Raw genomic sequence first — 24,542 nt, 5'->3', positions numbered from 1 at the left:
GGAAGGAATTAAGAGATACGTTGATATTTATATACACACACGCACACATGAATATCTATCCTCAGTCAGTCCAAGCATGTCAGAAACCATAACCTCACACCAGCATCTCTAGTTACAGTCCAAGACCACATGGATTCTTCCTGTCTTCTCCCTGTCCACGTCCACGCCTCCCTCCCACACTAGTGAGAAACCTGGCTCTGGCTGTAGTCAAAACTGTGACTTATTTGCTCAGTTTCCTGTATGCTACCAATACCCAACTGAGTCAGCGTATACCAAGCAGCACCAGTAGCTGATATCATAATTTTGCAACTACATTACTGATTTTGTAGGATCAAAGCAAATAAGTGAAAATACTATGCCACGGGGAACCACTGTTTTCAGCCTAAGTGAAAATAGGTGCAAATATAAAAACAATGACATTTTTTTGTTTTAAAACATTTTTTATGATTGGGGTGCCTGGTCGGCTCAGTCTGTAGAGCATCAAACTCTTCATCTCAAGAGTTCCAGCCCCACAAGTTTACTTGGAAGAAGGGGTAGGGGCCCCTGGGTGGGTCAGTCAGTTAAACATCTGATGCTTCATTTTGGCTCCGGTCATGATCTCAGGGTCCAGGGATCAAGCCCCACGTCCGGCTTCCCGATCAACAGAATCTGCTTGTCTCCTCTTCCCTTTGCCCTACCTCCCCTACTAAAATAACTAAATATACATCTTCTTTTTAAGGTTAAAATGTTTTTTATATGCTTTAAACTTTCTTTACTAAAAACTACATAAAGTCTGAATTGGAAATATTGTAAACTCATGTTTTACATACATATATCATAGTTCTTTTTTTTTTTAGATTTTATCTTCTTTATTTGACAGAGAGAGACACAGTGAGAGAGGGAACACACGCAGGCTCCCGCTGAGAAGGAAGCCTGATGCGGGTCTCGATCTCAGGACCCTGGGATCATGACCTGAACTGAAGGCAGAGGCTCAACAACTGAGCCACCAAGGCACCCCTGTAGTTCAGGATCATGACCTGAGCCAAAATCAGACACTTCACCAACCAAGCCCTGACTTCTGGCCTTTAGCTCTGACTTCTAGTGTACTGGAAATATACAGATAAAGGATCCATCTAAAAAAAAAAAACCCACTTCAGGCAAACCAGCAGACCAACCCAAAACAGACCGTGTTCTACGAGACACCTTGCCTGGACTGTTCGAAAATTCACTGATTTGGAGAAAAGGTAGGGTGAGAGGCAGAGCGCGGGACATGCTGGGCCTCTGAGCTAGAGAGCTGGGCCTGGTGTTTAACAATCAGGGCCCGAGGAAGCGGGGCTTTGCCTTCGATGGGATGCTGCCGAGAAGTGGGAGTAGCCCTATGATCCCGTAGCTTGAAACTCCTTACCTAGAAGCCTTCTCTGCCAGGACAGGGATGCTGAGCTCCCCTGCAGTTCCTCCATGCTCACCTGGGGCTTTGGTTGTCGCTGTCACAGGAGGCTGTGGGGCGGCAGCCCAGGGTCAGGGTGGTAGCTGCTGTGCTTGCCTGTTGCGCTCTCTCTGCATTGTAGGGCTTCCGCTCTAGAGCAGAGGCTCTGGCCAGCAGGGGTTTCTGTCCGTGGGTCCCGTGCTGTGCCCCCAGCTGTTAGAGCCGGCCTGGCTCAGGGCAGGGTCAGATGCCACCTGGAAAGATCCCATGGAGCTTCTGGGGGCTTTCAGGAACCTGCCGGAGATGGTTCTGGCTCCTTGCCTGGCGTTAGGGTCTGAGGGTTCTCTTCTCAGGGCCACAGAGAAACTCTGTTCTGAGGGGCGGCGCCCAAAGTGGGACCCCCTTCTCCAGGGTGGACATGGACCCAGAAGGACTCCTGCCCAACCACGGGCGTAGGGCACACGGAGTGGTCCCACGTACCTGGCTGTCCAGGAGCTGCCTGCCAGGAGCGGGCCTTTGGCAAACAGAGGCCTGAGACTGAGTCTCCTATGGGTTTTGTGACTGTGCCCAGCCTCTCCTCTGCTCTGGACCTCAGTTTCCATTGGACCCCACATGATCCCAGGGATCCTTTCCACCACAAACAACCAGTGCCTGTTTGTTCCGGTGGCTCTGGAGACTTGAATGTGTGGGCAGCCCCATGAGGGCAGGCAGGAGCCCAGGCCTGCACACCGTGACACCCCCCCCCAACAGTCCTCTCTATAGCCTCCATTTGGCCTGGAGATCCCTCCTGGGAGGGATTTCCAGGGGAAGGGTTGGCAGTCTCCTGTGGGTCATCTCCCTAGCTCGGGGCCTGAGCGCTGTCCTCATCCTCTGTAAGACGCAGAAAGCATTTCTGCTGGACTTCAGCCGTGCGCACCGGGACAATGACAACACCCGGCCAGCAAGGGCCCCCACGGTGAGCCTCCAATGCCTACTTGTGGTTTCAGACTCAGCTTCTCGGATGGCCGGCTCCAGCGGGCCCCATGGGCCAGTTGTGACGGGTATGCACGCGCTGGACCGCAGGACATGAAGACGCGTTACCAGGGTCATTCAGCTGAAGGAAGAAAACACAAGCATGTGAGTGTGCCTGGTGAGGAGGAAGTAATGTCCATTCACCTTCTAGTCTGCAAACTCCCTCAAGGGGTCTCAAGGACCATGCATCGTATCTATGAACAGAAAAGGCAGCTTTTAGGAAGGCTTTAAGGACACAGTGTGAACCGGTCCCCTCTTGGAGGCGCGAGGACCCTGGCAGCTCCAGACGTTGGAATGGGGGAATGACACCCACTGAGCTCTCAGGCCTAGTTTCATGGTCTCACACACACACACACACACACACACACACACACGTTTGTTGGTGATCTCTATGCCCAGCATGGGCCTCAGCTCACAACCCCAGGATCAAGAGCTGCATGTTGAGGGCACCTGAGTAGCTCAGTCCGTCAAGCATCAGACTCTTGGTTTATGCTCAGGTCGTGACCTCAGGGTCATGAAATCGGCTCCACACTCAACGCAGAGTCTGCGCGACACTCTCCGTCTCTGTCTGTCCCTCTTGCTTGTGCTCTCTCTCTTTCAAATACATAAATCTTTTTGAAAACAAGAGTTCCGTGCTCTATGGGCTGAGCCAGCCAGGCGCCCCCTAACACATGCGTTCCTAATTCGTGGGGAAGGTCCTAGGAAATAATGGAAGGGTTATCTCTGAAGGTAAGTAGGTGAAAAGGGAATTTTTTTTTTTGAAATTTTGTTTTTTAAGCTGTACTTTTCCAAAAAGATTTTATTTATTTGTTAGAGGGAGAGAATGCATGAGCACAGGCAGGGGCAGAGAGGCATAGAGAGAGGGAGAGGCGGGCTCCCTGCTGAGCAAGGAGCCCGATGGGAGGCTCAATCCCAGGACCCTGGGATCATGACCTGAGCCGAAGGCAGAGGCTTAACCAGCTGAGCCACCCAAGTGTCCCTTTAAGCTGTCCTCTTGTCAGGATTGCTGTTACAACGAACATGTTTAATTAAGGGGCATCTGGGCTGAGTCGGTTGGGCGGCTGCCTTGCGCTGGGGTCACGATTCCAGAGTGGCACTCAGTGTGGGACTCATTATGGGACTCGATCCCAAGATCATGACCTCAGCTGAAGGCAGCCACCTGACTGACTGAGGCTCCCTGCCCAGTGCCCTATTTTTAAAGATTTTAGGGGCACCTGGGTGGCTCAGTGGGTTAAGCCTCTGCCTTCGGCTCAGGTCACAATCTCAGGGTCCTGGGATCAAGCCCCACATCAGGCTCTCTGCTGAGCAGGGAGCCTGTTCCCCCCTCTTTTTCTGCCTGCCTCTCTGCCTACTTGTGATCTCTGTCTTTCGAATAAATAAATAAAATCTTTAAAAGGAAAAAAGATTTTAAGTCACCTCTATACACAACACAGGACTTAAACTCACAACCCTGAGGTCAAGAGTCTTACACTCTACCAATGGAGCCAGCCAGGTACCCCCACAAGTTTAATTTTTTAATTAATTTTTTAAAAACCTTAAATACGGGGCGCCTGGGTGGCTCTGTGGGTTAAAGCCTCTGCCTTCAGCTCAGGTCATGATCCCAGGGTCCTGGAATCAAGCCCCACATTGGGCTCTCTGCTCAGCGGGAAGCCTGCTTCCCCCTCTCTCTTTGCCTGACTGTCTGCCTACTTGTGATCTCTGTCAAATAAATAAATAAAATCTTAAAAAAAAAAAAAACCTTAAATACATGCACAGTGCATGTGTTAGAGAAAACCCTGAAAGTGTGTGTGTGTGTGTGTGTGTGTGTGTGTGTTCATAAAACACAGATGACAGAAATAAGCCAAGATCACCTGGCCAGCGAAAAGGAACCCAGGGATTCAAACCATCATGTGGGCAACAGCTCAACCCCATGGGTAAATCAAAGAAGTCACCCTGAATGCCGCCAGGCCAGGCCGCCACCCCGTGAGGGCCGGCCCAGCCCAGGAGCAGAACTGAGTGGCAGCCTGGGGAGCCCCACCAGGTGCTCTCCAGAAGGCAGCCCCAGGGCCCGGTCGAGGGATGTGGGACAGGGGGAGTCAGCTGAGGAAACTGGGGCCTCCCCACCAGACTCAGGCCTGGACTCTGGGATCTGCCTGGAGGCCCCAACTCCCTGCTCATACCAAGACAGGGTGAGGTCGGGAACTGCCCACCTCAGGTTCCCCCTCATGGCACAGGGTGGGCTTAGTAACGAGGACTGTGTGGGAGCCCTGTGAAAACACAGGGGCGCATAGGCAAACAGAGGGGAGTAACTCTAAGCCTCATCCCTGAAGGGTAAGGGCCACTATTGTTGTGCTGCAGCTGTGTTCAGCCTTTGTTTCTGTGGAAAAACATTGTCAGAGACGCTGGGGACAGGGGCGGGGGTGGGTGCTCAGTTGGTGGAGAGACTCTCAGGGTCCTTTGATAGAGCTCCAGTGTCAGGCTCCTCCGGGAGTCTGCATCAGATGCTCTTTCCCTCTGTCTCTCTCTCTCTCACATAATAAATCAATTAATCTTTTAAAAATTCCTATATTTCTTCTTTTGAAAAAGACTGACTGATGGATTGATTTGACAGAGAAGGAGCACAGGCAAGGGGAGCTGCAGAGGGAGAGGGAGAAGCCGGCTCCCCGGCTCCCCGCTGAGCAGAAGCCCCACTCTGACCTTGACCCCAGGACCCCAGGATCATGACCCAAGCTGAGGACACTCACCCAACTGAGCTGCGCAGGTGCCCCTGAAGAAATATTCTTGTATTTCAAAAAAGGTGCGCTTGTGAGGAAATGATTATGTTAAATTTTAAGAATCAAGCTATAACTTAACTTAAAATACGTGCCTAAAAATGTACCCTTTGGAAGAACACATACTAACTAAAGGGACTAGTTAAGCACATTAGAACGGTTGCCTTATGGGGGAGGGGGAAAGGGGACACAAAACGCTAGGAGGGAGAGGAGACACAGTAGAGGCTGTGATGGGAATGGGGCAGGGGAACCCCAGGCTCCTGTAGTCCCAGGCTCTTCATAGGAGCCCAGCTACCCCTGGCCCGGGGACCCAGCATGGGGAGTCCTCCTGGTCAGGATTCTGGGGGAGAACTTCCTCTGGGTGGGGCAAGGGCTACAGAGCAGTGTCTGAAGCCAAGACTGCTACTTACACCCTGTGACAGCTGGCCTCAGTTTCCCACCATGGACATCGGTTCAGTCCTCCACAAACTGTAAAGGAGGCGGCAGTGCAGAGGTGCCAGCACAGGAAGGAGGGGGAGTGCTTCTGTGAGAGCCTGAGGCATTCTAGGTCACCTTCTACCACAAGGACAGAGGGTCAGGAACAAGGGCTGTGGAGGCCAGTCCAAGGGCTGGGCTGACATGTGGACTCTCCACCCAGGCTTGGCCCCTATCTCCCTGCAACGTGGACGCTAGCTGTGGCCCAGTGGGGGAGGTTGGAGTGAGAGCCCCTCAGGGGCCAGGCCACCAGGCCCTGACCACCCAACCTCGCTGGGTCTGATAAGAGACCCCACCCCCACAGCCCTGTCCCCTCTCCAGACCAACGGCCACAGCCTGGCCCCCACCCAGCCTCCCTGTGTATAAAGGGATCCTGGGGGGTGACCCCACAGAGGCTAGTCCTGAGCACGCCCAGCTCCGCTACCACCATGTCTCTGACCAAAGCCGAGAGGACCGTCATCCTGTCCATGTGGGACAAGATCTCCACCCAGGCCGAAGCCATTGGCACCCAGGCCCTGGAGAGGTGAGGGGGCGCCCAGTGGGCTGGCACAGAGCCAGGTAGGGCACAGTGTGGGGTTAGGGAGGACAGGGCCCAGCACGGAGGGACCAGGGAGGAGGGGGACGACACTCAGGGAGCAGGAAGAGGAGGTGGACGGAGAGGGCGTGTGGCTGTGAGACTGTCTTTTGTGCTGGGCCCAGCGCCCAGGTGTCCACAAACATGGCTGGAAGGAATCAGTGAAGCAATGAACGGGTTGCCCAGGAGGGGACGGTGAGGGCGGGATTCCACCGCGCCCTGTCTGCGCCTGGGGTAAGAGGGGAAGCGGCAATGGGGATCCCGTCCTTGTGTAAAATTACAACATCGTATTCAACGGGAGTGGTTTGCCTTAATGTTTATGTCTTCAAATGCTGCCTTCAAGTATGACTTCTCCAGGCCGCTGGCCTTTTCAACGCTGGGTAAGTTTTGCGCCCGAGGCGCACTCGCGCGCTGGCCTCACCAGGTGTGCCTGTCGCCCCCGCCCGCAGGCTCTTCGCCAGCTACCCCCAGACCAAGACCTACTTCCCGCACTTCGACCTGCACCCAGGCTCGGCGCACCTGCGCGTGCACGGCGCCAAGGTGGTGGCCGCGCTGGGCGAGGCGGTCAAGAGCATCGACAACATCGGGGGCGCCCTGGCCAAGCTGAGCGAGCTGCACGCCTACATTCTGCGCGTGGACCCAGTCAACTTCAAGGTGGGCGCGGGGCTGGGGTCCCCTGGGGTGGGGCGAGGGGCGCGGGCGGAAGCTCCGTTCCCCGCGCCCCACCGCACCGGCGCTCACGGGGCCGCGCTCCCGCCCCTCAGCTCCTGTCGCACTGTCTGCTGGTCACCGTGGCCTCGCACTTCCCCGCCGACTTCACCGCGGACGCCCACACCGCCTGGGACAAGTTCCTGTCCATCGTGTCGTGCGTCCTGACCGAGAAGTACCGCTGAGCGCAGCCGCCCAACGGAGGGCGGGCTGCCGCCCCTTCCCTGCCCCGAACTTCCCTAATTCCTCCACGGATTCTCCAATAAATGGATGAGGAGGAAGTGGCTCTTGTGTTCTCAGTATTGGCGGGAAATAGGGGAGTGAGAGAAAGCGGTAGCGGCAGGAATGCGGCCGACCCCAGGGTCACCACCGGCTTGAAGGCCACCGCAAGGGTGGTCTGGGGCGATCCTTGGGCCTACGCACCCGAGTAGGGGAGCGGCAAAGCAGCGCAGGCGGGCCCATGCGGTTCTCAGGCCAGAGAGGACTTTGCTCCGCTCCTGCAGCCCCAATCGCCCAACGGTTGCTTTACTCTGCGTGCTGCGGGCGTGTGCACCCTCCGGGGGCTTTTCCTCCAAGCCTGCTGTCACAGCTCCCGCGCTGCGGGGCCCCATGATAGGACGCCCGCCCCCGCCCCGTCCCTGCGCTGCGCTCTTTCACGCGTCCTCCCACGGGCTGTCTCCGGGACAGGCCCTCACTTTGCCCGCGCGGGGGTTATTCCAGGTCCTGCTGATGTCTGCAGCAAAAGCGCTCACGCACAGCGCGTGAGTCCGTGCGGGAACACCCCCCGCCCCGGGCGGCGGCCTCCGCGGCCACAGGGACCCAGCCTGGAGACGCTTCCCGGCGCCGGCCGAGGGTCCCCGCGCTCCGGCCGCCGTCCCGCAGATAAGGGCAGGCGGGGCGCCTGGGGTGTGGGGAGGCTATAAGGAGGCCGGCGCGGCGGCAGGGGCCCCCAGAGCACGCCCCGCCAGCGCCATGCTCAGCGCCCAAGAGCGCGCCCAGGTCGCGCAGGTCTGGGACCTGATCGCCGGCCACGAGGCGTCCTTTGGGGCGGAGCTGCTGCTCAGGTGGGTTGAGTAGGAGTTTCCAGGATCACAGTGGGGCGGTGCCAGTGGGTTGGAGCCTGAATCGGAGGAGGGGCCGAGACGGGGGATTTCCGGGTGTCTAGGTAGTGCAGGCGCAGGAAGGACCCCACGCGGCCGCCCTCCTAACTCACCCACCTGCTCGGTCAGGCTCTTCACGGTCTACCCCAGCACCAAGGTCTACTTCAAGCACCTGGGCTTCTGCCCTGACGAGACTCAGCTGCTGACCCACGGACAACGCATGCTCGAGGCGGTCGGCGTGGCTGTGCGACACATGGACAACCTGCGCGCCGCCCTGAGTCCGCTCGCCGACCTGCACGCGCAAGTGCTCCGCGTGGACCCCTCCAACTTCCCTGTGAGCCCGCCCGGGCCCTCGTAGGGTTCGCGCGCGCGCGCAGCCGGGGTTGGGGCTGGAGAGGGAATCGGCAGAGGCAGCGCCCCTTCATCCGCCCCTTCTCCCGCAGCTGCTGATCCAGTGTTTCCAGGTGGTGCTGGCCTCCCACCTGCAGGGCGAGTTCACCGTAGAAATGCAGGCGGCGTGGGATAAATTCTTGACGGGCGTGTCGGTGGTGCTGACCGAGAAGTATCGTTGAGTCCCCCGCCCCGCGGGCTCCCGTCTCTGCATGTCAATAAACAGGCTCCAACGGAGGGACCGTGCGCTTGTGTGGTCTTTGGGGAGCGGGTAGGCTGAGGTTATTGTGCCTGGCCAGAAAGCTCCAGGTCGGATGTGAAGCCCCCCGGAATCTTAGGGCGAGATCCCAGACCTTTGCGCACAAGGGAAGAGGGGCCAGGAACTCTCAAATGGGGACGGTTCCCGGGTTGACAATCCCGAGTCTGGACAGGGTGTGGATCCCTAAACCTTGAACAGAACAATTCCCCTCCTATGGTGGGGAAATGGGGGGAGGTGGCAAGTGGGAGCTGCGAGGAAGGAGGTTTTCTGGGTGCAGTTCGTTTTCAACACACCCGCTGTGCCACACCGTTCACAAAGCACGTTTGCATTCACCACTCCTCCGTCCTCCCTCCGTGCCCTCCCGCTGGGAGCCGCTCCCTGGACTCCTCGGCTCTTTTGCAGACAGATGCAGGCACGAGGCCAAGGGTCAAGTTCCTGGCGGGAGGTCAGAGGTAGGGACCCCGAGGACCTTCTCTTCCTCCCTTCCCCTTGACGCTCAGTCTGCAGGAAACGTTGCCCCAGCCAAGTTAGTGCCTCCCTCTGAATCTCCTGGGGCGGGGGTCTGGGGAAGGAGCTCCTGACGGCCAGGATCAAGCAGACACCCCATCCACACAACTGCTCTGATACCGAACATGTCCAGGAGCAGTCTGAGCCTAATGCATCCGACGTAAACACAAACAAAAAGCTAACACCGTGCTGGCTCTTTGAAATAATTTATAAGACCATAAAGCAGGGTCAGCACCAGGCAGGCCCAGGGACCCCCAGCTTCCACTACATCGTTCCTTTCAGTCTCTGCGGGTCCCCCAACCAAGGTGTTCCTCTCCTTCACCGCCAGACCCGGTCCCCAGGGTCAGTCTCTCCCCTCTGTGGCATGCGGGGGCAGGAATCCTAGCACTCTACGGAGAACCTTCTCCGATAAGGGAATGAGGCCAGGGAGTGGGGACTCCAGGAGCTCACCAGACTCTGAATGAGGAAAGTTCCCTGCTGAAAATCTCTGTCGGCACAGAGAGCACGGAGCCCCACCTGGCTGGATGTGCCCAAGTCCAAAGGATGCCAGAGAGTAAGCTCTGACTTGTGGGAAACTACCCACCCTACCTGGCTGTGCCTGTGCCTGTTACCCGAGGGTGGCCAGGAACCCCTGCCCACCATGAGGGGACGGAGGGCTTGGAGCCCCTGATCCGACATTATCTCCCTCAGCCCCACTGTTTACACGGACTGTCTACAGCCTTGGTCCTTGGGAACGTTTGGTGCAGAAGCAGCTTGTTTCACTTCGGAAAATGTGCTCTCCTTCCCAACCAGCAAATACCCCTGGCTCCCAGCCAAAAGCGGGAGCCTGTCGGGTGGGTCGGGAACCTGTGTGGGCTCCCCGGAACCACAGGAGAGGAAATGAAGGGTACCATACAGAACTGGATCCCGGTCTGGGCCGGGGAGAGTGAGTGAAGGCTGCCTTGGGAACCCCGCCAGTACTCGCCGGGAACACCTCCTGGCACCGGGCCAGCCAATGAGCGGGGGGCCGGGAGGGCGCGCCCCTCGCGCACCGGGCATTTAATGCCCCGCGCTCCCCGCGCCCGGCACATTTCTGGTTCTCACACAGACTCAGAAAGAACTCACCATGGTGCTGTCTCCCGCCGACAAGACCAACGTCAAGTCCACCTGGGACAAGATCGGCGGCCACGCGGGCGAGTATGGCGGAGAGGCTCTGGAGAGGTGAGGACCCCCACCTTCCCCCGTTGGGATCCGGGCTCCCCGACCCCTCGCGGCGCCTGTCCGCCACCGCCCCGCCTAACCCCGGTTCGCCCACCCTTTCCTCCCGCAGAACCTTCGCGTCCTTCCCCACCACCAAGACCTACTTCCCCCACTTCGACCTGAGCCACGGCTCCGCCCAGGTCAAGGCCCACGGCAAGAAGGTGGCCGACGCGCTGACCAACGCCGTGGCCCACATGGACGACCTGCCGGGCGCGCTGTCCGCTCTGAGCGACCTGCACGCCTACAAGCTGCGTGTGGACCCCGTCAACTTCAAGGTGAGCGCGGGCGGGCCCGGAACGAGGGGGCGGGCGGGGCCGCGAGGCCTGCTGGCCCGGCGGAGAGTCCCTTGGGGTCCCGAAGGTGGAGCGCGGCCGGCCGCGTCCCGCGACGGCCCCTGACGTCCCCTCCCTCCGCAGCTCCTGAGCCACTGCCTGCTGGTGACCCTGGCCTGCCACCACCCCGCGGAATTCACCCCCGCCGTCCACGCCTCCCTGGACAAGTTCTTCAGCGCCGTGAGCACCGTGCTGACCTCCAAATACCGTTAAGCTGAAGCGGCGGCGGTGCTCGGGCTCCCGGCCCGGGGCCCTCTTGCGCTTCGCGCACCTCAACCTCCCGATCTCTGAATAAAGTCTGAGTGGGCTGCAGCCTGTGCGCGTCTCTCTGTTCTCTGTGTGCGAACGTGCGGGGTGGGGGGAAGGCCGGGGGTTCTCCTCGATTCGCACCACCGACCCGACCGCAGGGCCAGGAGAGGGACAGTAGGAGAAGGAAGGCAGATGCTTCGGGGAATGCGCCAAATCATCCTCCAGGCCCCTGTGGTACCAGACTTCCAAAGGTTCCTCTCTGGGCTGAGAGATAGGGGAGTCCTAAATTTGCCACCCTCCTTTTTTTTTTTCTTATGTTTTAATGTATCTGTTTGTTTACAAGAGAAAGCTGGGAGGAAGGGGAAGAGGGCAGCGCAGACTGCCCGCTGAGCTCGAGGCCTCCATGGGGTCCATCTGTTGACCCCAAGATCACAACCTGAGTGGAAACCGAGAGTCCCACACTCCAGAATCCCACACCCGAGGGACTGAGCATCCAGGCACCCCACCACCCTCTTGAGTTCTCCCTGATGCCCGTTAAATAGTCGAGATCAAAACAAAGGAAACGAACCACAAAAATACAGCACTCCCCGGCAAGTGTGGGTGCTGGGTGACATCTGCAAGATTCCCACCCCCTTCCTACCTGAGGGAAGGTGGGTTGGAAAGGGGGTCGCAGCTTTCTGCACCCTTCCTGGGTCACGGAACCCTCTGGGGTTGGCGGCAGGGAGAGAGGCGAGGGGAAGAGTGGGGCATGAGCTGGCTGACGAGGCCTGGGCACACCATGGGGAGGGCTTGAGCGCAGTACCTAGCTCCCTTGTGTCTGTGAGGCACACAGACAGCTCACTGCATTTGCAGTCCTGGGTCCCCCAGCTCACGGCTCCCCCCACTCAATAGTCCGAGGCTCCTGGGGTCTCCCAGCACCCAGGGTGCTCCCCGGGGTCTCTGCCTTGTAGCCATGAGCACCACTGGCCAAGGCCCCTGGCCAAAGTGCAGAACGAAGTCCTGGACTCCACTTGGCAGAGGGCACCCAGCCGGGCAACCACCCCAAGGAGGCCTCCGGCAGTGCCTCCAGCCCAGCCTGGTCTCCAGGCAACTCGCAGCCTGGGCAAGGTCTGAGCCGGTGGCCGAGCCCCCTGCTCACCGCTTTCTTTTTGGATAAGGATCTTTCTGAACAGCTGGGAAAGGGCTTCCTCCTCTGCACTGCGCACCCCTCCTCTGCCCTAAAGGCCAATTCATTTTTATTTAAATGTGGAAAACAATCCAGAAATAAACTAAAATACGCCTGTGCTTTCTCCCCCCCCCCCCACAGGTCGTTTTGTGTTATTCAAAGTAGGGAAAGAGAGTCCCTCTGCCCTGCCCCCCACCCCTGCAGCAGGAACACAGATTGACGGTTTGGGCACTGGGCATGGCGTCCGGGGCGGCCTGGGGCTCAGTCTCACAACCCTGAGATCACGACCCGAGGCTAACCCAAGAGTCAGATGGCTTCGCGGACCGAGCCACCCAGGCGCCCCACTGTGGGTCATTTCTACAGTTCTGTTAGTTTCCTGTTAATAACCTTTGTCAGTTGTTCCTCTTTCTTCCTCTTCCTGTCAGTTGTCACCTCTTTCCCGTGCAAATATACAGGAGCTCTTCCCACGTTCGGAGTGCCAGCCATCGGCTGAGCCATGTTCCCCAAGTCTCGCCTAAAAAGGACTCAGTGTCAGGGGGATTGTCCCAAGCCTAGGAGGTGGGTGGGTCTTTGATTTCTCTAAGCCCCCGGTGTCCAGCAGCGCGCACCAGCTGGGGGGCTGGGAGATCACTTCCTGAGGCGGTGGAAGCAGAGGCGTGAAGAAGTGGGTGTGGGGAGACAGCCAGAGACCGCCCCCCGCCCCCCCGCCCCACCCCCGGCCCCGCAAGCCTGCAGCGAAGTCCCCTGGTTCCTGGCGGGCGCTGGCCGCTCGCGCGCACCCCCTGCCGGCCGGCCTCGCAGCGCAGCCCGGCTCCGCACCAGCCAATGAGCACAGGCCGGGAGGGCGCGCCCCTCGTGCCCCAGGCATTTAATGCCCCGCGCTCCCCGCGCCCGGCACATTTCTGGTTCTCACACAGACTCAGAAAGAACTCACCATGGTGCTGTCTCCCGCCGACAAGACCAACGTCAAGTCCACCTGGGGCAAGATCGGCGGCCACGCGGGCGAGTATGGCGGAGAGGCTCTGGAGAGGTGAGGACCCCCACCTTCCCCCGTTGGGATCCGGGCTCCCCGACCCCTCGCGGCACCTGTCCGCCACCGCCCCGCCTAACCCCGGCTCGCCCACCCTTTCCTCCCGCAGGACCTTCGCGTCCTTCCCCACCACCAAGACCTACTTCCCCCACTTCGACCTGAGCCACGGCTCCGCCCAGGTCAAGGCCCACGGCAAGAAGGTGGCCGACGCGCTGACCAACGCCGTGGCCCACATGGACGACCTGCCGGGCGCGCTGTCCGCTCTGAGCGACCTGCACGCCTACAAGCTGCGTGTGGACCCCGTCAACTTCAAGGTGAGCGCGGGCGGGCCCGGAACGAGGGGGCGGGCGGGGCCGCGAGGCCTGCTGGCCCGGCGGAGAGTCCCTTGGGGTCCCGAAGGTGGAGCGCGGCCGGCCGCGTCCCGCGACGGCCCCTGACGTCCCCTCCCTCCGCAGCTCCTGAGCCACTGCCTGCTGGTGACCCTGGCCTGCCACCACCCCGCGGAATTCACCCCCGCCGTCCACGCCTCCCTGGACAAGTTCTTCAGCGCCGTGAGCACCGTGCTGACCTCCAAATACCGTTAAGCTGAAGCGGCGGCGGTGCTCGGGCTCCCGGCCCGGGGCCCTCTTGCGCTTCGCGCACCTCAACCTCCCGATCTCTGAATAAAGTCTGAGTGGGCTGCAGCCTGTGCGCGTCTCTCTGTTCTCTGTGTGGGAACGTGCGGGGTGGGGGGAAGGCCGGGGGTTCTCCTCGCTTCGCACCACGGACGGTCCGCAGCGGCCAGGAGAGGGAAAGGAAGACGGGGCAGAGGAGGGGGGAGTGGGGCCGGTTCTGCCGCCCCTGCCTGGGATTTCCCGCTCGCAGGCCAAGTCCTCCATTTCATTCCGGAGCTTTGTGGATTTTCCTGCGATTTGCTCGAACAATGAACTGCTTTTCCACCTTTATGTTTTATGACACACGCTTTGTTGGAGAGTTCATGGGCCTCCAGCCTGGACCTCTGAGCTCTCCCACTGCTTTCCCTGAAGTTGGGGGGTGGGGAAGACCAGAGGTCAGGCTCCTGGGAGTCTCACCAAATGCCCCCGACCTGTCAAGTGCTCCTCAAATACGCACACAATCTAGATGAAATCGGGATGAGCAGCCCATCCCAGATGCCAGGCAATTTCCTGGTGGTGCTGCTTTCTCCCAGGGTCACTTCCAGGACACACGCTGTGAAGAGCTTGCTGTCCTGGGGCTATATGGACCTGGAGGCCTGGCTTTGGGGGTCAGCTCAGCACTGACTACATAGCCCAGAGGCCCACCACCCCCAAACCCCCTACACACACACACACACACACACACACACACACACACACACACTGCAACAGAGAAGAGCCAGGTCCTGGGTCTCAGCACTCCTGTGTGCTTCCTGCCCTCAGAGCAAGCCCCCTGCCGCCTCGGTGTCTGGTCCTGGCAGCCATGGGGGCTGAGCTCCCAGCTAACAGCAATGTCCTTTCTTCCTGAGGTCCCAGAGTCATCCTTGGAAAATGAGATGGCAGGCCTCTGCCTCAACTGGTGACACTTGTGGCACAGCTGGTGGTACAGTATGAGCTCCCAGTACTAGGCCGTCTTCTTTCTTTTGTTATCATGAAAATGATGGCCTGGGCTCAAGGTGGGAAAACCCAAATGTCTACGGGGGGATGAACGCGTAAACAAAACGCAGTCGTCATGAAGAGCTGGAAGGCGGGGGGGGGGGGGGGGGGGGGGGGGGGGGGGGGGGGGGGGGGGCACAGCCTAGAGCAGGAAGGACCCCGGGAATGGTGCTAAATGAAAGAAGCTGGACACAGGAATGTGTGATTTCACTCACATGAAACGTCCAGAATAGGCATCCTCACACAAAGACCAGGCTGCTGGGACTGGAGGAGAGGGGGTATGGGGTGACTGCTAATGGGGACAAAGTTTCCATTTGGGATGATGACAGTGGTGGTTGCACAACACTGTGGATGTGGTTAAAGTCACTTCAAAATGGCTTAGATGGGGTTGGCATCTGGGTGGCTCAGTTGGTCAAGTTATCTGACCCTTGATTTTGGCTCAGGTCGTGATCTCAAGGTTGTGAGACGGAGCCCGGCATTGGGCTCCACTCTCTCTCTCTTCCTCGGACAGTCCACCCTCTCTCTCCCTCTCAAAAATAAAATAAAATAGAATAAAATGGCTAATATGGTAATCTTATGTTATATAGTAATTGTACCAAAAAGTTTATTTAAGTAGGCTCCACACAGGTCTTGAACTGAGCGCATTGAGATTAGGACCTGAGCTGAGATCAAGAGCTGGCTGGGTAACCGACTGAGCTCCCCAGAAGCCCTACACCCAGCAATTCTTTTAATGCGGAGCGGTGCCTGGCACAGAGTGGGGGCCCCACAGGGATCAGGTATCACTTTTGAGATACGTCCGAGGCATTTAATACCTGTTTTCCGGGCGCCTGGGTGGCTCAGTGGGTTAAGCCGCTGCCTTCGGCTCGGGTCATGATCTCAGAGTCCTGGGATCGAGTCCCGCATCGGGCTCTCTGCTCAGCGGAGAGCCTGCTTCCCTCTCTCTCTCTCTCTGGCTGCCTCTCCGTCTACTTGTGATTTCTCTCTGTCAAATTAATAAATAAAATATTTAAAAAAAAAAAAAATAATACCTGTTTTCCGTCCTGAAAGAACAATTGCTACGAGCCCCGCTCAGGACATTGGTTTCCCGCCGAAGTCTCACAAGTTTGGGAAGAGGACGTTTTCCTGTTCATTTTATACCATAAATGCGAAAATAGAGTCATCACAGGCTCTGGAGGAAGGGAGGGAGAATAAGTTGAGAGTCACTGTCAAAGTTCATGATACAATTCAGGGTCCCCTAATACTAGTAAGTGAGGACTTTCCGGACCGTAGACACTAGGAGAATGGGACGGCGGCGTCCACGGCCACCAGGAGGGTGCCAAGCTCCGGGACCGCTCGGAGCCAGACTCCGCGAGCAGGGGTGGGGCGCGGCGGCGGCGCCCCCTGGAGGCCGCGGGGACCCCGGTGGCGCAGGCGCAGGGACCCGGCGCGGGGCGCGCGCGCGGCAGGACGCAGGCTCCGCGATGGCGCTGTCCGCCGCGGACCGGGCAGCGGTGCGCGCGCTCTGGAGGAAGCTGGGGAGCAACGTCTGCATCTACACAACCGAGGCCTTGGAGAGGTGCGGCCACCCGGCCCCCGTGACCTCCGGCTCCCGGGCTTTGCGCCTCCGCCCCACGGGCTTCCTCCCCAGGCCGCACCTCACTCGAGCTTCCTCCCGCAGGACCTTCGCGTCCTTCCCCGCCACCAAGACCTACTTCCCCCACTTCGACCTGAGCCCCGGCTCCGCCCAGGTCAAGGCCCACGGCAAGAAGGTGGCCGATGCGCTGACCCTCGCCGTGGCTCACCTGGACGACTTGCCGGGCGCGCTGTCCGCGCTGAGCGACCTGCACGCGCTCCAGCTGCGAGTGGACCCCGTCAACTTCAAGGTGAGCGCGGCCGGGCGCGGGGCCCGCGGTGGCCGAGGCCGGGCGGTGGCGGAGGGCGGCTCTGGGCCGGACGACTCCCTCTCCCCACAGTTCCTCGGCCACTGCCTGCTGGTCACCCTCGCCCGGCACTACCCCGGAGACTTCGGCCCCGCCATGCACGCCTCGCTGGACAAGTTCCTGAGCCACGTGAGCGCGGCGCTGGCCTCCAGCTACCGCTGGACTCCAGAGGGCGTCGCGGGACCCCAGCCGCCCCTCCCGCGAGCTCCAGAGTCCCAGTAAAGTCCAGCCAGAAAGCCTCGACCGGCCGCGCGTGTCGTCTCTGGGGGCGCGCGCGGGTCTGCGGGGTCGGGGGGTCCGGGCACCTCTGAGGCGCACCCCACGTCATCAGACCCGGGCGCGCCCCTGGCTGCCCGCTGGGCGCCCTGCGCGGTCGAGGGGAGCCCTAGGTCGCCCCCATCCCTGGCGCCCGAGACAGGCTTGGGGAGGGGCCCGGACCGTCCTCCGGAACCGCCCTCAGGGTCCACCCTCCGGGAAGGGGAGGGAGCGGCGCCTCCTGCTGGCGGGGCCCAGGACCTGCGCAGACTAAGGCCCTGGAGGGGGCCCTGGAGGCCGGTGTGAGAGGCCTTCGCCAGACCCTGGACCTGGGCGGTGGGAGTCGTGTAGCAGACAAGGTGGATCCGGCCGGAGCCCTGCCTACACCCTACACTTCTGAGGAGACAGACGTCAGAGCGTTTTTCTGTTTTGTTTTGTTTTTAGCTATTTCTTCTCCAAATCAATCATAGTCATTAAAGAAACTGAGAAAATAGCGCACTTACTGCCCCTTCCTCTGTATCCCAGCGGGTCCAGCGCATCCACCTGGCTCAGGAGCAACTGTGAACACACGGGGAGGACATGGGGTCAGATCAAGAGCATGTGTGTCACACACACACACGCACACACACACACGCAGGCGTGTAACAAGCTAACATTGAATGCACAGCGCTCCAGGTCCTTCCGGGAACATTTGGATATATTTTTTCTTAAACGGCATCCTCAAAGTGACACTGGGAAAAGTGGCACATAGGACATATAGAGAGGAAAGTGCCCGGTCTGGGGAGGGAAGAACAGCAACATGGGGGGATTGGGAGAAAAATACTGTCACAGACAGCGGGGGAAGGTTTCCGACCTTCCTCACACAAGACACACCTCCACATTCTTTTCCCTTCCCCCACCTTTTTCTGAGCTAGTGAACCCAGCAGAAGAGCAAGCGGAAGGAGAAACTGGCAGCTCACAGGGGCCGATGGCACACAGACATTTGCAGTGATCCTCAAACACGTGCATGTTGAAATGTTCCTTAACAGACAATGAGCAGGAAAAGATATAAAAAGGCAAGATCTAATACACTTGTGCTGGAAGTGTACCCCAGAATGACCTTCTAGGGGGCACCTGTGTGGCTCAGTGTCAGCTAAACGTAAGCCTTCGGCTCAGGTCATGATCCCGGGGTCCTGGGTTGGAGCCCCAGTTGGGCTCCCTGCTCAGCGGGGAGTCTGCTTCTCCCTCTCCCTAGCCCCCACCCCTGCTTGTGGGCTCACTCGCTCTCTCGCTCAAATAAATAAACTCTAGGGACGCCTGGGTGGCTCAGTTGGTTGGACGACTGCCTTCGGCTCAGGTCATGATCCTGGAGTCCTGGGATCGAGTCCCACATCGGGCTCCCAGCTCCATGGGGAGTCTGCTTCTCCCTCTGATTTCTCCTTGCTCATGCTCTCTCTCACTACCTCTCTCTCGATAAATAAATAAAAAATCTTTTAAAAAAATAATAAACTCTAAAAATAAAAAGAAAACAACCTTTCGGGAAAGCATTTCAGGTGTGCCCAGTCGTTGTTTGGCGAGTGTCTCATGATGGGTGCTCCGGCCTGCGGGGAAGGGGCTGATCTGCAGCATTTGCCGGTGCTGTGATGGCTGAGGTCAAGTTACCAAATGCTATCGCTGGAGGGAAAACTAGGAAGACACGTATAGTTTCTGCCCCTGCTGTATTCCCACTGTCCAAATGCAAGATGCACTAGAGGTCCACATGGGTAATAGGAACACAGATAGTAGTGAACTGTAGTGACATAATTGAAAGTAAAGAGTTTTCAGGAAAAAAAAGAGCTTTCAGTATTTTGTTTTTAACAAATTATTTGTAAATTAATACACTTTAATTTTTTAATTCTTATTTAGTTGTCAGGGAGAGAGCACAAGCAGGGGAGCAGGAGGAGCAACAGGCTCCTTGTGGAGCACGGAGCCCAACTCGGGGCTCAATCCCAGGATCCTGAGATCATGACCTGAGCTGAAGGCAGAGGCTTAGCCCACGGAGCCACCCAGACACCCCCTTGCTTAATTTTTAATAGTGGAGCACTCAGAATTCCTTAAGGTTTAGCATGAGCTAATGTTTTTAATTATGTCAACTCTATACCCAATGTGGGGCTTAAACTTAGAACCCCAAGATCAAGAAGCACGAGCTCTCCGACTGAACCCAGTGGACACCCAGGCTAAATGGTCCTAAAAGCATCAATAAGCAAAGGAGATAATAAGGAACTTTCAGGCCAAAAACAAAGTAAAGGCGAGAACTCCGAGCGGGAGAGATTGTCACAACACCTAAACTCCTGGGTCCTGAGATATTTGCCAAAACTAGTAAACTGGGGCTGGAATATTCTTCCTCATGGGCTCATACGCTTAAAAAAAAAAAAAAAAAAAAAAAAAAAAAAAAAAAAGCCAGTATAAGGTGATGTGCTCAGTAGGTGACTCTTCCCCATAAAACTGGGCCCCAAAGGCTACACGCACTGGACAATTCCTTCCTTTCCTCAAACATAAGGCCTGAGGAAAAAAATAGCTTGGTATTTAGCCAAAAAGGAACATCATTTCCTGATGTTAAAATCCCATGATCTGGGGCGCCTAGGTGGCTCAGTGGGTTAAGCCTCTGCCTGCGGCTGGGGTCATGGTCTCAGGGTCCGTCCTAGGATCGAGCCCCACATTGGGCTCTCTGCTCCGTGGGGAGCCGGCTTCCTCCTCTCTCTCTCTGCCTGCCTCTCTGCCTACTTGTGATCTCTGTCAAATAGATAAATAAAATCTTAAAAAAAAAAAAAATCCCATGATCTGCAACACAAGTTCCTGTCACCTGAATGGTCCCCCCCCCCCAAATCTCAGACTATGGATTTCATTTAAAATGATCCTGGAGGGGTGCCTGGTGGCTCAGTGGGTTGAGCCTCTGCCTTCGGTTCAGAGTCCTGGGATCGAGCCCCACGTAGGGCTCTCTGCTCAGCAGGGAGCCTGCTTCCTCCTCTCTCTCTCTCTCTGACTGCCTCTCTGCCTACTTGTGATCTCTGTCTGTCAAATAAATAAATAAAATCTAAAAATAAAAAATGATCCTGGACTCAGGGCACCTGGCTGGCTCAGTCAGTGGACTGTGCGACTCTTGGTCTCGGGGTTGTGAGCTCACGCCCCACACTGGGTGTAGAAATTACTTAAAAACTAACCAAATAAAAATATTTTTAAAAAATTTTTTCCCAAACATTCTCAGGGCTCCTTCATAGGCCCCAGGCACCTACAGAAGCAAATAAATCCTCCGTGGATAAAGGCACCTCATCACAGACCACAGAAGGCAAAGCGCAGCAAACTCACCAAGCACACAAGGGGTTACAGCACACCGCGTGTGAGAGCCGGCAGACCCGTGAGTCTGCATGACAGACCACGAAGGTCAGGCACCAAATGTGTCAGGTTCAATTACAGGTGTGCCTAGTGTATTAAGAAAAAAAAGATCCAAAAAAAAAAAAAGAAAGAAAGAAAGAAAAAAAGATCAAAGACGAGATTTTATTTTTTATTTTCTTAAAGATTTTATTTATTTATTTATTTATTAAAGATTTATTTATGGGACGCCTGGGTGGCTCAGTTGGTTGGACGACTGCCTTCGGCTCAGGTCATGATCCTGGAGTTCCGGGATCGAGTCCCGCATCGGACTCCCAGCTCCATGGGGAGTCTGCTTCTCCCTCTGACCTTCTCCTCGTTCATGCTCTCTCTCACTGTCTCTCTCTCAAGTAAATAAATAAAATCTTTAAAACAACAACAAAAAAAAGATTTATTTATTTATTTGACAGAGAGAAATCACAAGTAGATGGAGAGGCAGGCAGAGAGAGAGAGAGAGAGGGAAGCAGGCTCCCTGCCGAGCAGAGAGCCCGATGCGGGACTCTATCCCAGGACCCTGAGATCATGACCTGATCCGAAGGCAGAGGCTTAACCCACTGAGCCACCCAGGCGCCCCACAAAGACAAGATTTTAAATATCTGCAGGAAGTAATAAAATATAAAAAGGGACACAGCACCTATGATAAGCTGGCATTTTGATATGAATTGCATTAAACCTGTATACACAGATGAAGAAAAGACACAGTCATCAAAACGTAAAATCCAGGCACCTCGGTGGCTCAGTGGGTTAAGCCTCCGCCTTTGGCTCAGGTCATGATCCCAGGGTCCTGGGATGGAGCCCCGTGTCGGGCTCTCTGCTCAGCGGGGAGCCAGCTTCCCCCACTCTCTGCCTGCCTCTCTGCCTGCTTGTGATCTCTGTCAAATGAATAAATAAAATCTTTAAAAAAAAAAAACAAAACCTTAAAACCCAATGGATAAGTTAAACAGACAAAACACGATCATTAAGAGAAGTAGGGAACTTAAGGTAGGTTAGAATAAATTATCCAGGGCTCCTGGGTGGCTCAGATAGTTAGGTGTCTGCCTTCGATTTGGGTCACGGTCCCAGGGTCCTGGGATTGAGTTCCGCATCGGGCTCCCAGCTCAATGGGGAGCCTGCTTCTCCCTGTCCCACTCCCCCTGCCTCTCTGTCTCTCATGAATAAATGAAAATCTTTAAGAATAAGTTTTCCAGACTACAGCCCCTGCATACCCTGAGCAGGAGCTCCTCCTGACGTTCTGTACCCCGGGGCCTCACGCGCCTCTAGTCAAGGATGTACTTGAAGCAGGAGAGTGAGCCCAGGCAGAAGATGCAGTGTAAGAAGGAATGAACAAATGAAGCGGCAAATACAAACATTAATTCTGAATAAAATAATGTCTGTGGAGTTACACAGAACAAAGCCTCAACAGACATGAGACACCAGACAGCGACAACTGTCAGAACCGAGTCACGGCGGCACGTCATTCAAGTGCTCCTAAGTCCTCGTCTCATCCAGGGGCACAAAAGGCTTTTATCAATGTTAGATTTCGGTAGGTGTATTAGTTTCCTATTGCTGGCGTAACACAAACTTAGTGACTTAACACAAATGTATTCTCTATAAATTTTTATTTTATCATTATTATTTTTTAAGGATTTTATTTATTTATTTGACAGAGAGAGACATGGTGGGAGGGGGAACACAAGCAGGGGGAGTGGGAGAAGGAGACCCAGACTCCTCGCTGACCAGGGAGCCCAATGAGGGGCTCGATCCCAGGACCCTGGGATCACCACCTGAGCCGAAGATAGCCGCTTAATGACTGAGCCACCCAGATGCCCCCATCTCAGAATTCTTTTTTTTTTTTTTTTAAGATTTTTATTTATTTGTTAGAGAGAGAAAGAGAGAGCGAGCACACAGGTAGAGAGAGTGGAAGGCAGAGGCAGAGGGAGAAGCAGCCTCCCTGCCGAGCAAGGAGCCTGATGTGGGACTCGATCCCAGTACGCTGGGATCACGACCTGAGCTGAAGGCAGTTGCCTAACCAACTGAGCCACCCAGGCGTCCCTTTTTTTTTTATTTTTTAAAAAAGATTTTAATTATTTATTTGACAGATAGACACAGCGAGCGAGGGAACACAAGCAGGGGGAGTGGGAGAGAGAGAAGCAGGCTTCCCGCCAAGCAAGGAGCCTGATGTGGGGCTCGATTCCAGGACCCTGGGATCACGACCTGAGCCGAAGGCAGACGCCCAACCACTGAGCTGCCCAGGCGCCCTCCCATCTCAAAATTCTTAAACTTATGTTCAAAAACCTTTTGTCATCTAAGGTCACACTCACAAGTTCCAGGGAGTTGGACCTGGATCTCTTGGAGGTGATCGTGGGGCACCACGACATCATACGCGTGCCTATGGCAAGTTCTCGGCAACCGCAGAACACAAATAGAATGTATGAGTTCCAAAGTAATGGAGAGGAAAGAGTAGAATATTACAAGTCTAACCCCCCTACACCCCCCAGAAAGAGGGAAAAAGGAACAGAAACAGAACGTGTGTGACCAAGGTAAAGGCCCAGAATAAAATACTATCAGCAAAACCAAAACGTTAACGACATGGGTTGTAAGTGACTAACTGACCCAGATGAAGCACAAAGGTCAGACGCAGAGGCTAAGACAAGCACAGACTCAAGCACAGACTCAAAAGTGTCATGAAGAGTACCACCCCGGGAGCCCCACCTCCTGGGGACTGCCTCGCAGCATCTTCTACATTCATCATCACTACCTATTTCCAAAACTTGCTGCCACCCTCGGAAGGAAGCCATGTGCCCAGAACCAGTCACTCCCAGCTCTGAAGGTCCCCTGTCTATGTTCTGTCTGTACAGATTGACTGATTCTAGGTATTTTGCATAAATGCAGTCTTACGATGTGTGGTCTTTTGTGTCTGGCTTCTTTTGCACCTAGCATCGTTTTCAAGGTCCCCACGCTGGACCTTGAAATCCTTTTATGAAAATCAGTGTTTTCACTTTCTCTGGGTCAACACCCAGCGGTGGAATTACCGGATTATCTGGCAATCCTATTTTAACTTCCTGAGGATCCTCCGAACGGTTGCCAATGTTCTGTTTTCTGCTCATCCATCCAGCTGTTGATGGCTCTTTGGTTGTCTCCACCTTCTGGCTATTCCGAGTGATGCTGCTGTACACGTGTGCGCCTGAGGACTGCAGCTCCTCCTTGCAGGTCTCTTGGGTCTGCGTCTGCGGGGTGCAGCTGCTGAGTCAGACCACTGTTTAACTTGTGAGGAACCGCCAGACGGTTCTCCCCAGGAGCTGCTGCGTCCCATTCCCACCAGCAGCGGTGAGTGAGAGCTCCAATTTCTGCACATCCTCCCCAGCATTATTCTTCCTTTCTTCTTCTGTTTTTCCCTTTGGAATTACGGGCCATGCTAACGGACCCTATGGCTTGCTTTCAACTCACAGAGTTCTGTGGGCATGGGGTGTCACTTCCGTAATTAATGATGCCTCTCCCGTGGGGCACCTGGGCGGCTCGGTCGGTCAGGTGTCTGACTCTGGATTTCAGTTCAGGTCATGACCTCAGGGCTGTGAGATAAAAGAGCCCACGCTGGGTTCCACGGTCATCACGGAGTCTGTCGAGCATCTCTCCTCTCTGCCCTCCTCCTGCCCCACTTTTGAGCGCATGCTGTTTCTCTGTCAAAGAAGTACAATCTTAAAATCATGCCTCTCTTGTGTGGGGATCCTCTCTCTTTCAGAGAATATGCCATGCTGTGGCTTCCCCCAGAGTGGCCTCTTACTGACACTCAGAAAGTAGCTATCTGCTGCCAATGACCGGGTGAGTGTGCAAAGCCCCTTCTCCAGAACAGCCCCAGATGAGACCCCTTGACTGCAGCCTGTGAGGGAGAATGTGGTGAGCTACGGTGGGACTCCTGGTCCTCGGAAACCCCAGGAGAGAGTAACTGTGCCAGTGATCTCTGACACATGAGCTCTGGGAAGACAGAGGGGCTGTGAAGGGAAGACGGGTTTCCCAGGTGCTGACACTGTTCCATTTCCTGACCCACTGGACATGGAGGGCTTGCCTCTTAGTTTGTGATCTCTTCTGGAGGGAGAGAAGCCAGGCTCAGCCAGGAGCTGATGGGTTTTGAATCCCAGGTGTGCTAGACTTTGGAAGAGGTCCAAAGGAGGTCCAGCAACCTC

At 56.3% G+C, this 24,542-nt stretch overlaps 5 protein-coding genes and 1 long non-coding RNA gene across 7 annotated transcripts; 5 read left to right on the top strand and 1 right to left on the bottom strand.

Annotated features, from left to right (window-relative positions):
• The first annotated feature begins 6,008 nt into the window (after window positions 1-6,008).
• On the top strand, window positions 6,009-7,181 carry LOC123389707 (hemoglobin subunit zeta-like). The gene is made up of 3 exons (XM_045072051.1): window positions 6,009-6,163; window positions 6,664-6,868; window positions 6,979-7,181. The coding sequence occupies exons 1-3, from the start codon at window positions 6,069-6,071 to the stop codon at window positions 7,105-7,107; spliced, it is 429 nt and encodes a 142-aa protein (XP_044927986.1). The 5' UTR covers window positions 6,009-6,068; the 3' UTR covers window positions 7,108-7,181.
• A 669-nt stretch (window positions 7,182-7,850) lies between these two features.
• HBM (hemoglobin subunit mu) lies at window positions 7,851-8,650 on the top strand. Its single transcript, XM_004750933.3, has 3 exons — window positions 7,851-7,986; window positions 8,152-8,356; window positions 8,466-8,650. Exons 1-3 carry the CDS (start codon window positions 7,895-7,897, stop codon window positions 8,592-8,594), a joined length of 426 nt encoding a protein of 141 aa, XP_004750990.1. The 5' UTR covers window positions 7,851-7,894; the 3' UTR covers window positions 8,595-8,650.
• A 1,575-nt stretch (window positions 8,651-10,225) lies between these two features.
• On the top strand, window positions 10,226-11,061 carry LOC101673656 (hemoglobin subunit alpha-1/2). Its single transcript, XM_004750932.2, has 3 exons — window positions 10,226-10,378; window positions 10,488-10,692; window positions 10,834-11,061. The coding sequence occupies exons 1-3, from the start codon at window positions 10,284-10,286 to the stop codon at window positions 10,960-10,962; spliced, it is 429 nt and encodes a 142-aa protein (XP_004750989.2). The 5' UTR covers window positions 10,226-10,283; the 3' UTR covers window positions 10,963-11,061.
• Window positions 11,062-13,041: 1,980 nt separating this feature from the next.
• On the top strand, window positions 13,042-13,876 carry HBA1 (hemoglobin subunit alpha 1). Its single transcript, XM_045072050.1, has 3 exons — window positions 13,042-13,193; window positions 13,303-13,507; window positions 13,649-13,876. Exons 1-3 carry the CDS (start codon window positions 13,099-13,101, stop codon window positions 13,775-13,777), a joined length of 429 nt encoding a protein of 142 aa, XP_044927985.1. The 5' UTR covers window positions 13,042-13,098; the 3' UTR covers window positions 13,778-13,876.
• Window positions 13,877-15,754: 1,878 nt separating this feature from the next.
• LOC123389706 lies at window positions 15,755-16,698 on the bottom strand. Its single transcript, XR_006604334.1, has 3 exons — window positions 16,603-16,698; window positions 15,921-15,989; window positions 15,755-15,803 (listed from the first exon to the last, which is right to left on the bottom strand). It is a non-coding gene; the product is annotated as an uncharacterized LOC123389706 (long non-coding RNA).
• On the top strand, window positions 16,218-17,488 carry HBQ1 (hemoglobin subunit theta 1). Of its 2 annotated transcripts, XM_004750930.3 has the most exons (3): window positions 16,219-16,376; window positions 16,479-16,683; window positions 16,774-17,488. In XM_004750930.3, exons 1-3 carry the CDS (start codon window positions 16,282-16,284, stop codon window positions 16,960-16,962), a joined length of 489 nt encoding a protein of 162 aa, XP_004750987.1. In that variant the 5' UTR covers window positions 16,219-16,281; the 3' UTR covers window positions 16,963-17,488. The 2 variants fall into 2 exon arrangements, with proteins under 2 accessions (XP_044927983.1, XP_004750987.1); XM_045072048.1 differs by having other exon boundaries at window positions 16,218-16,683; window positions 16,774-16,981.
• The last annotated feature ends 7,054 nt before the right edge of the window (window positions 17,489-24,542 follow it).

The sequence above is a fragment of the Mustela putorius genome, unplaced genomic scaffold, assembly GCF_011764305.1.
Source record: "Mustela putorius furo isolate JIRA1106 unplaced genomic scaffold, ASM1176430v1.1 tig00004007_pilon_pilon_pilon, whole genome shotgun sequence".
NCBI lineage: Eukaryota > Metazoa > Chordata > Mammalia > Carnivora > Mustelidae > Mustela > Mustela putorius.
The sequence above is the reverse complement of the archived record's forward strand: the minus strand, read 5'-3'. Positions and strand labels throughout refer to the sequence as shown.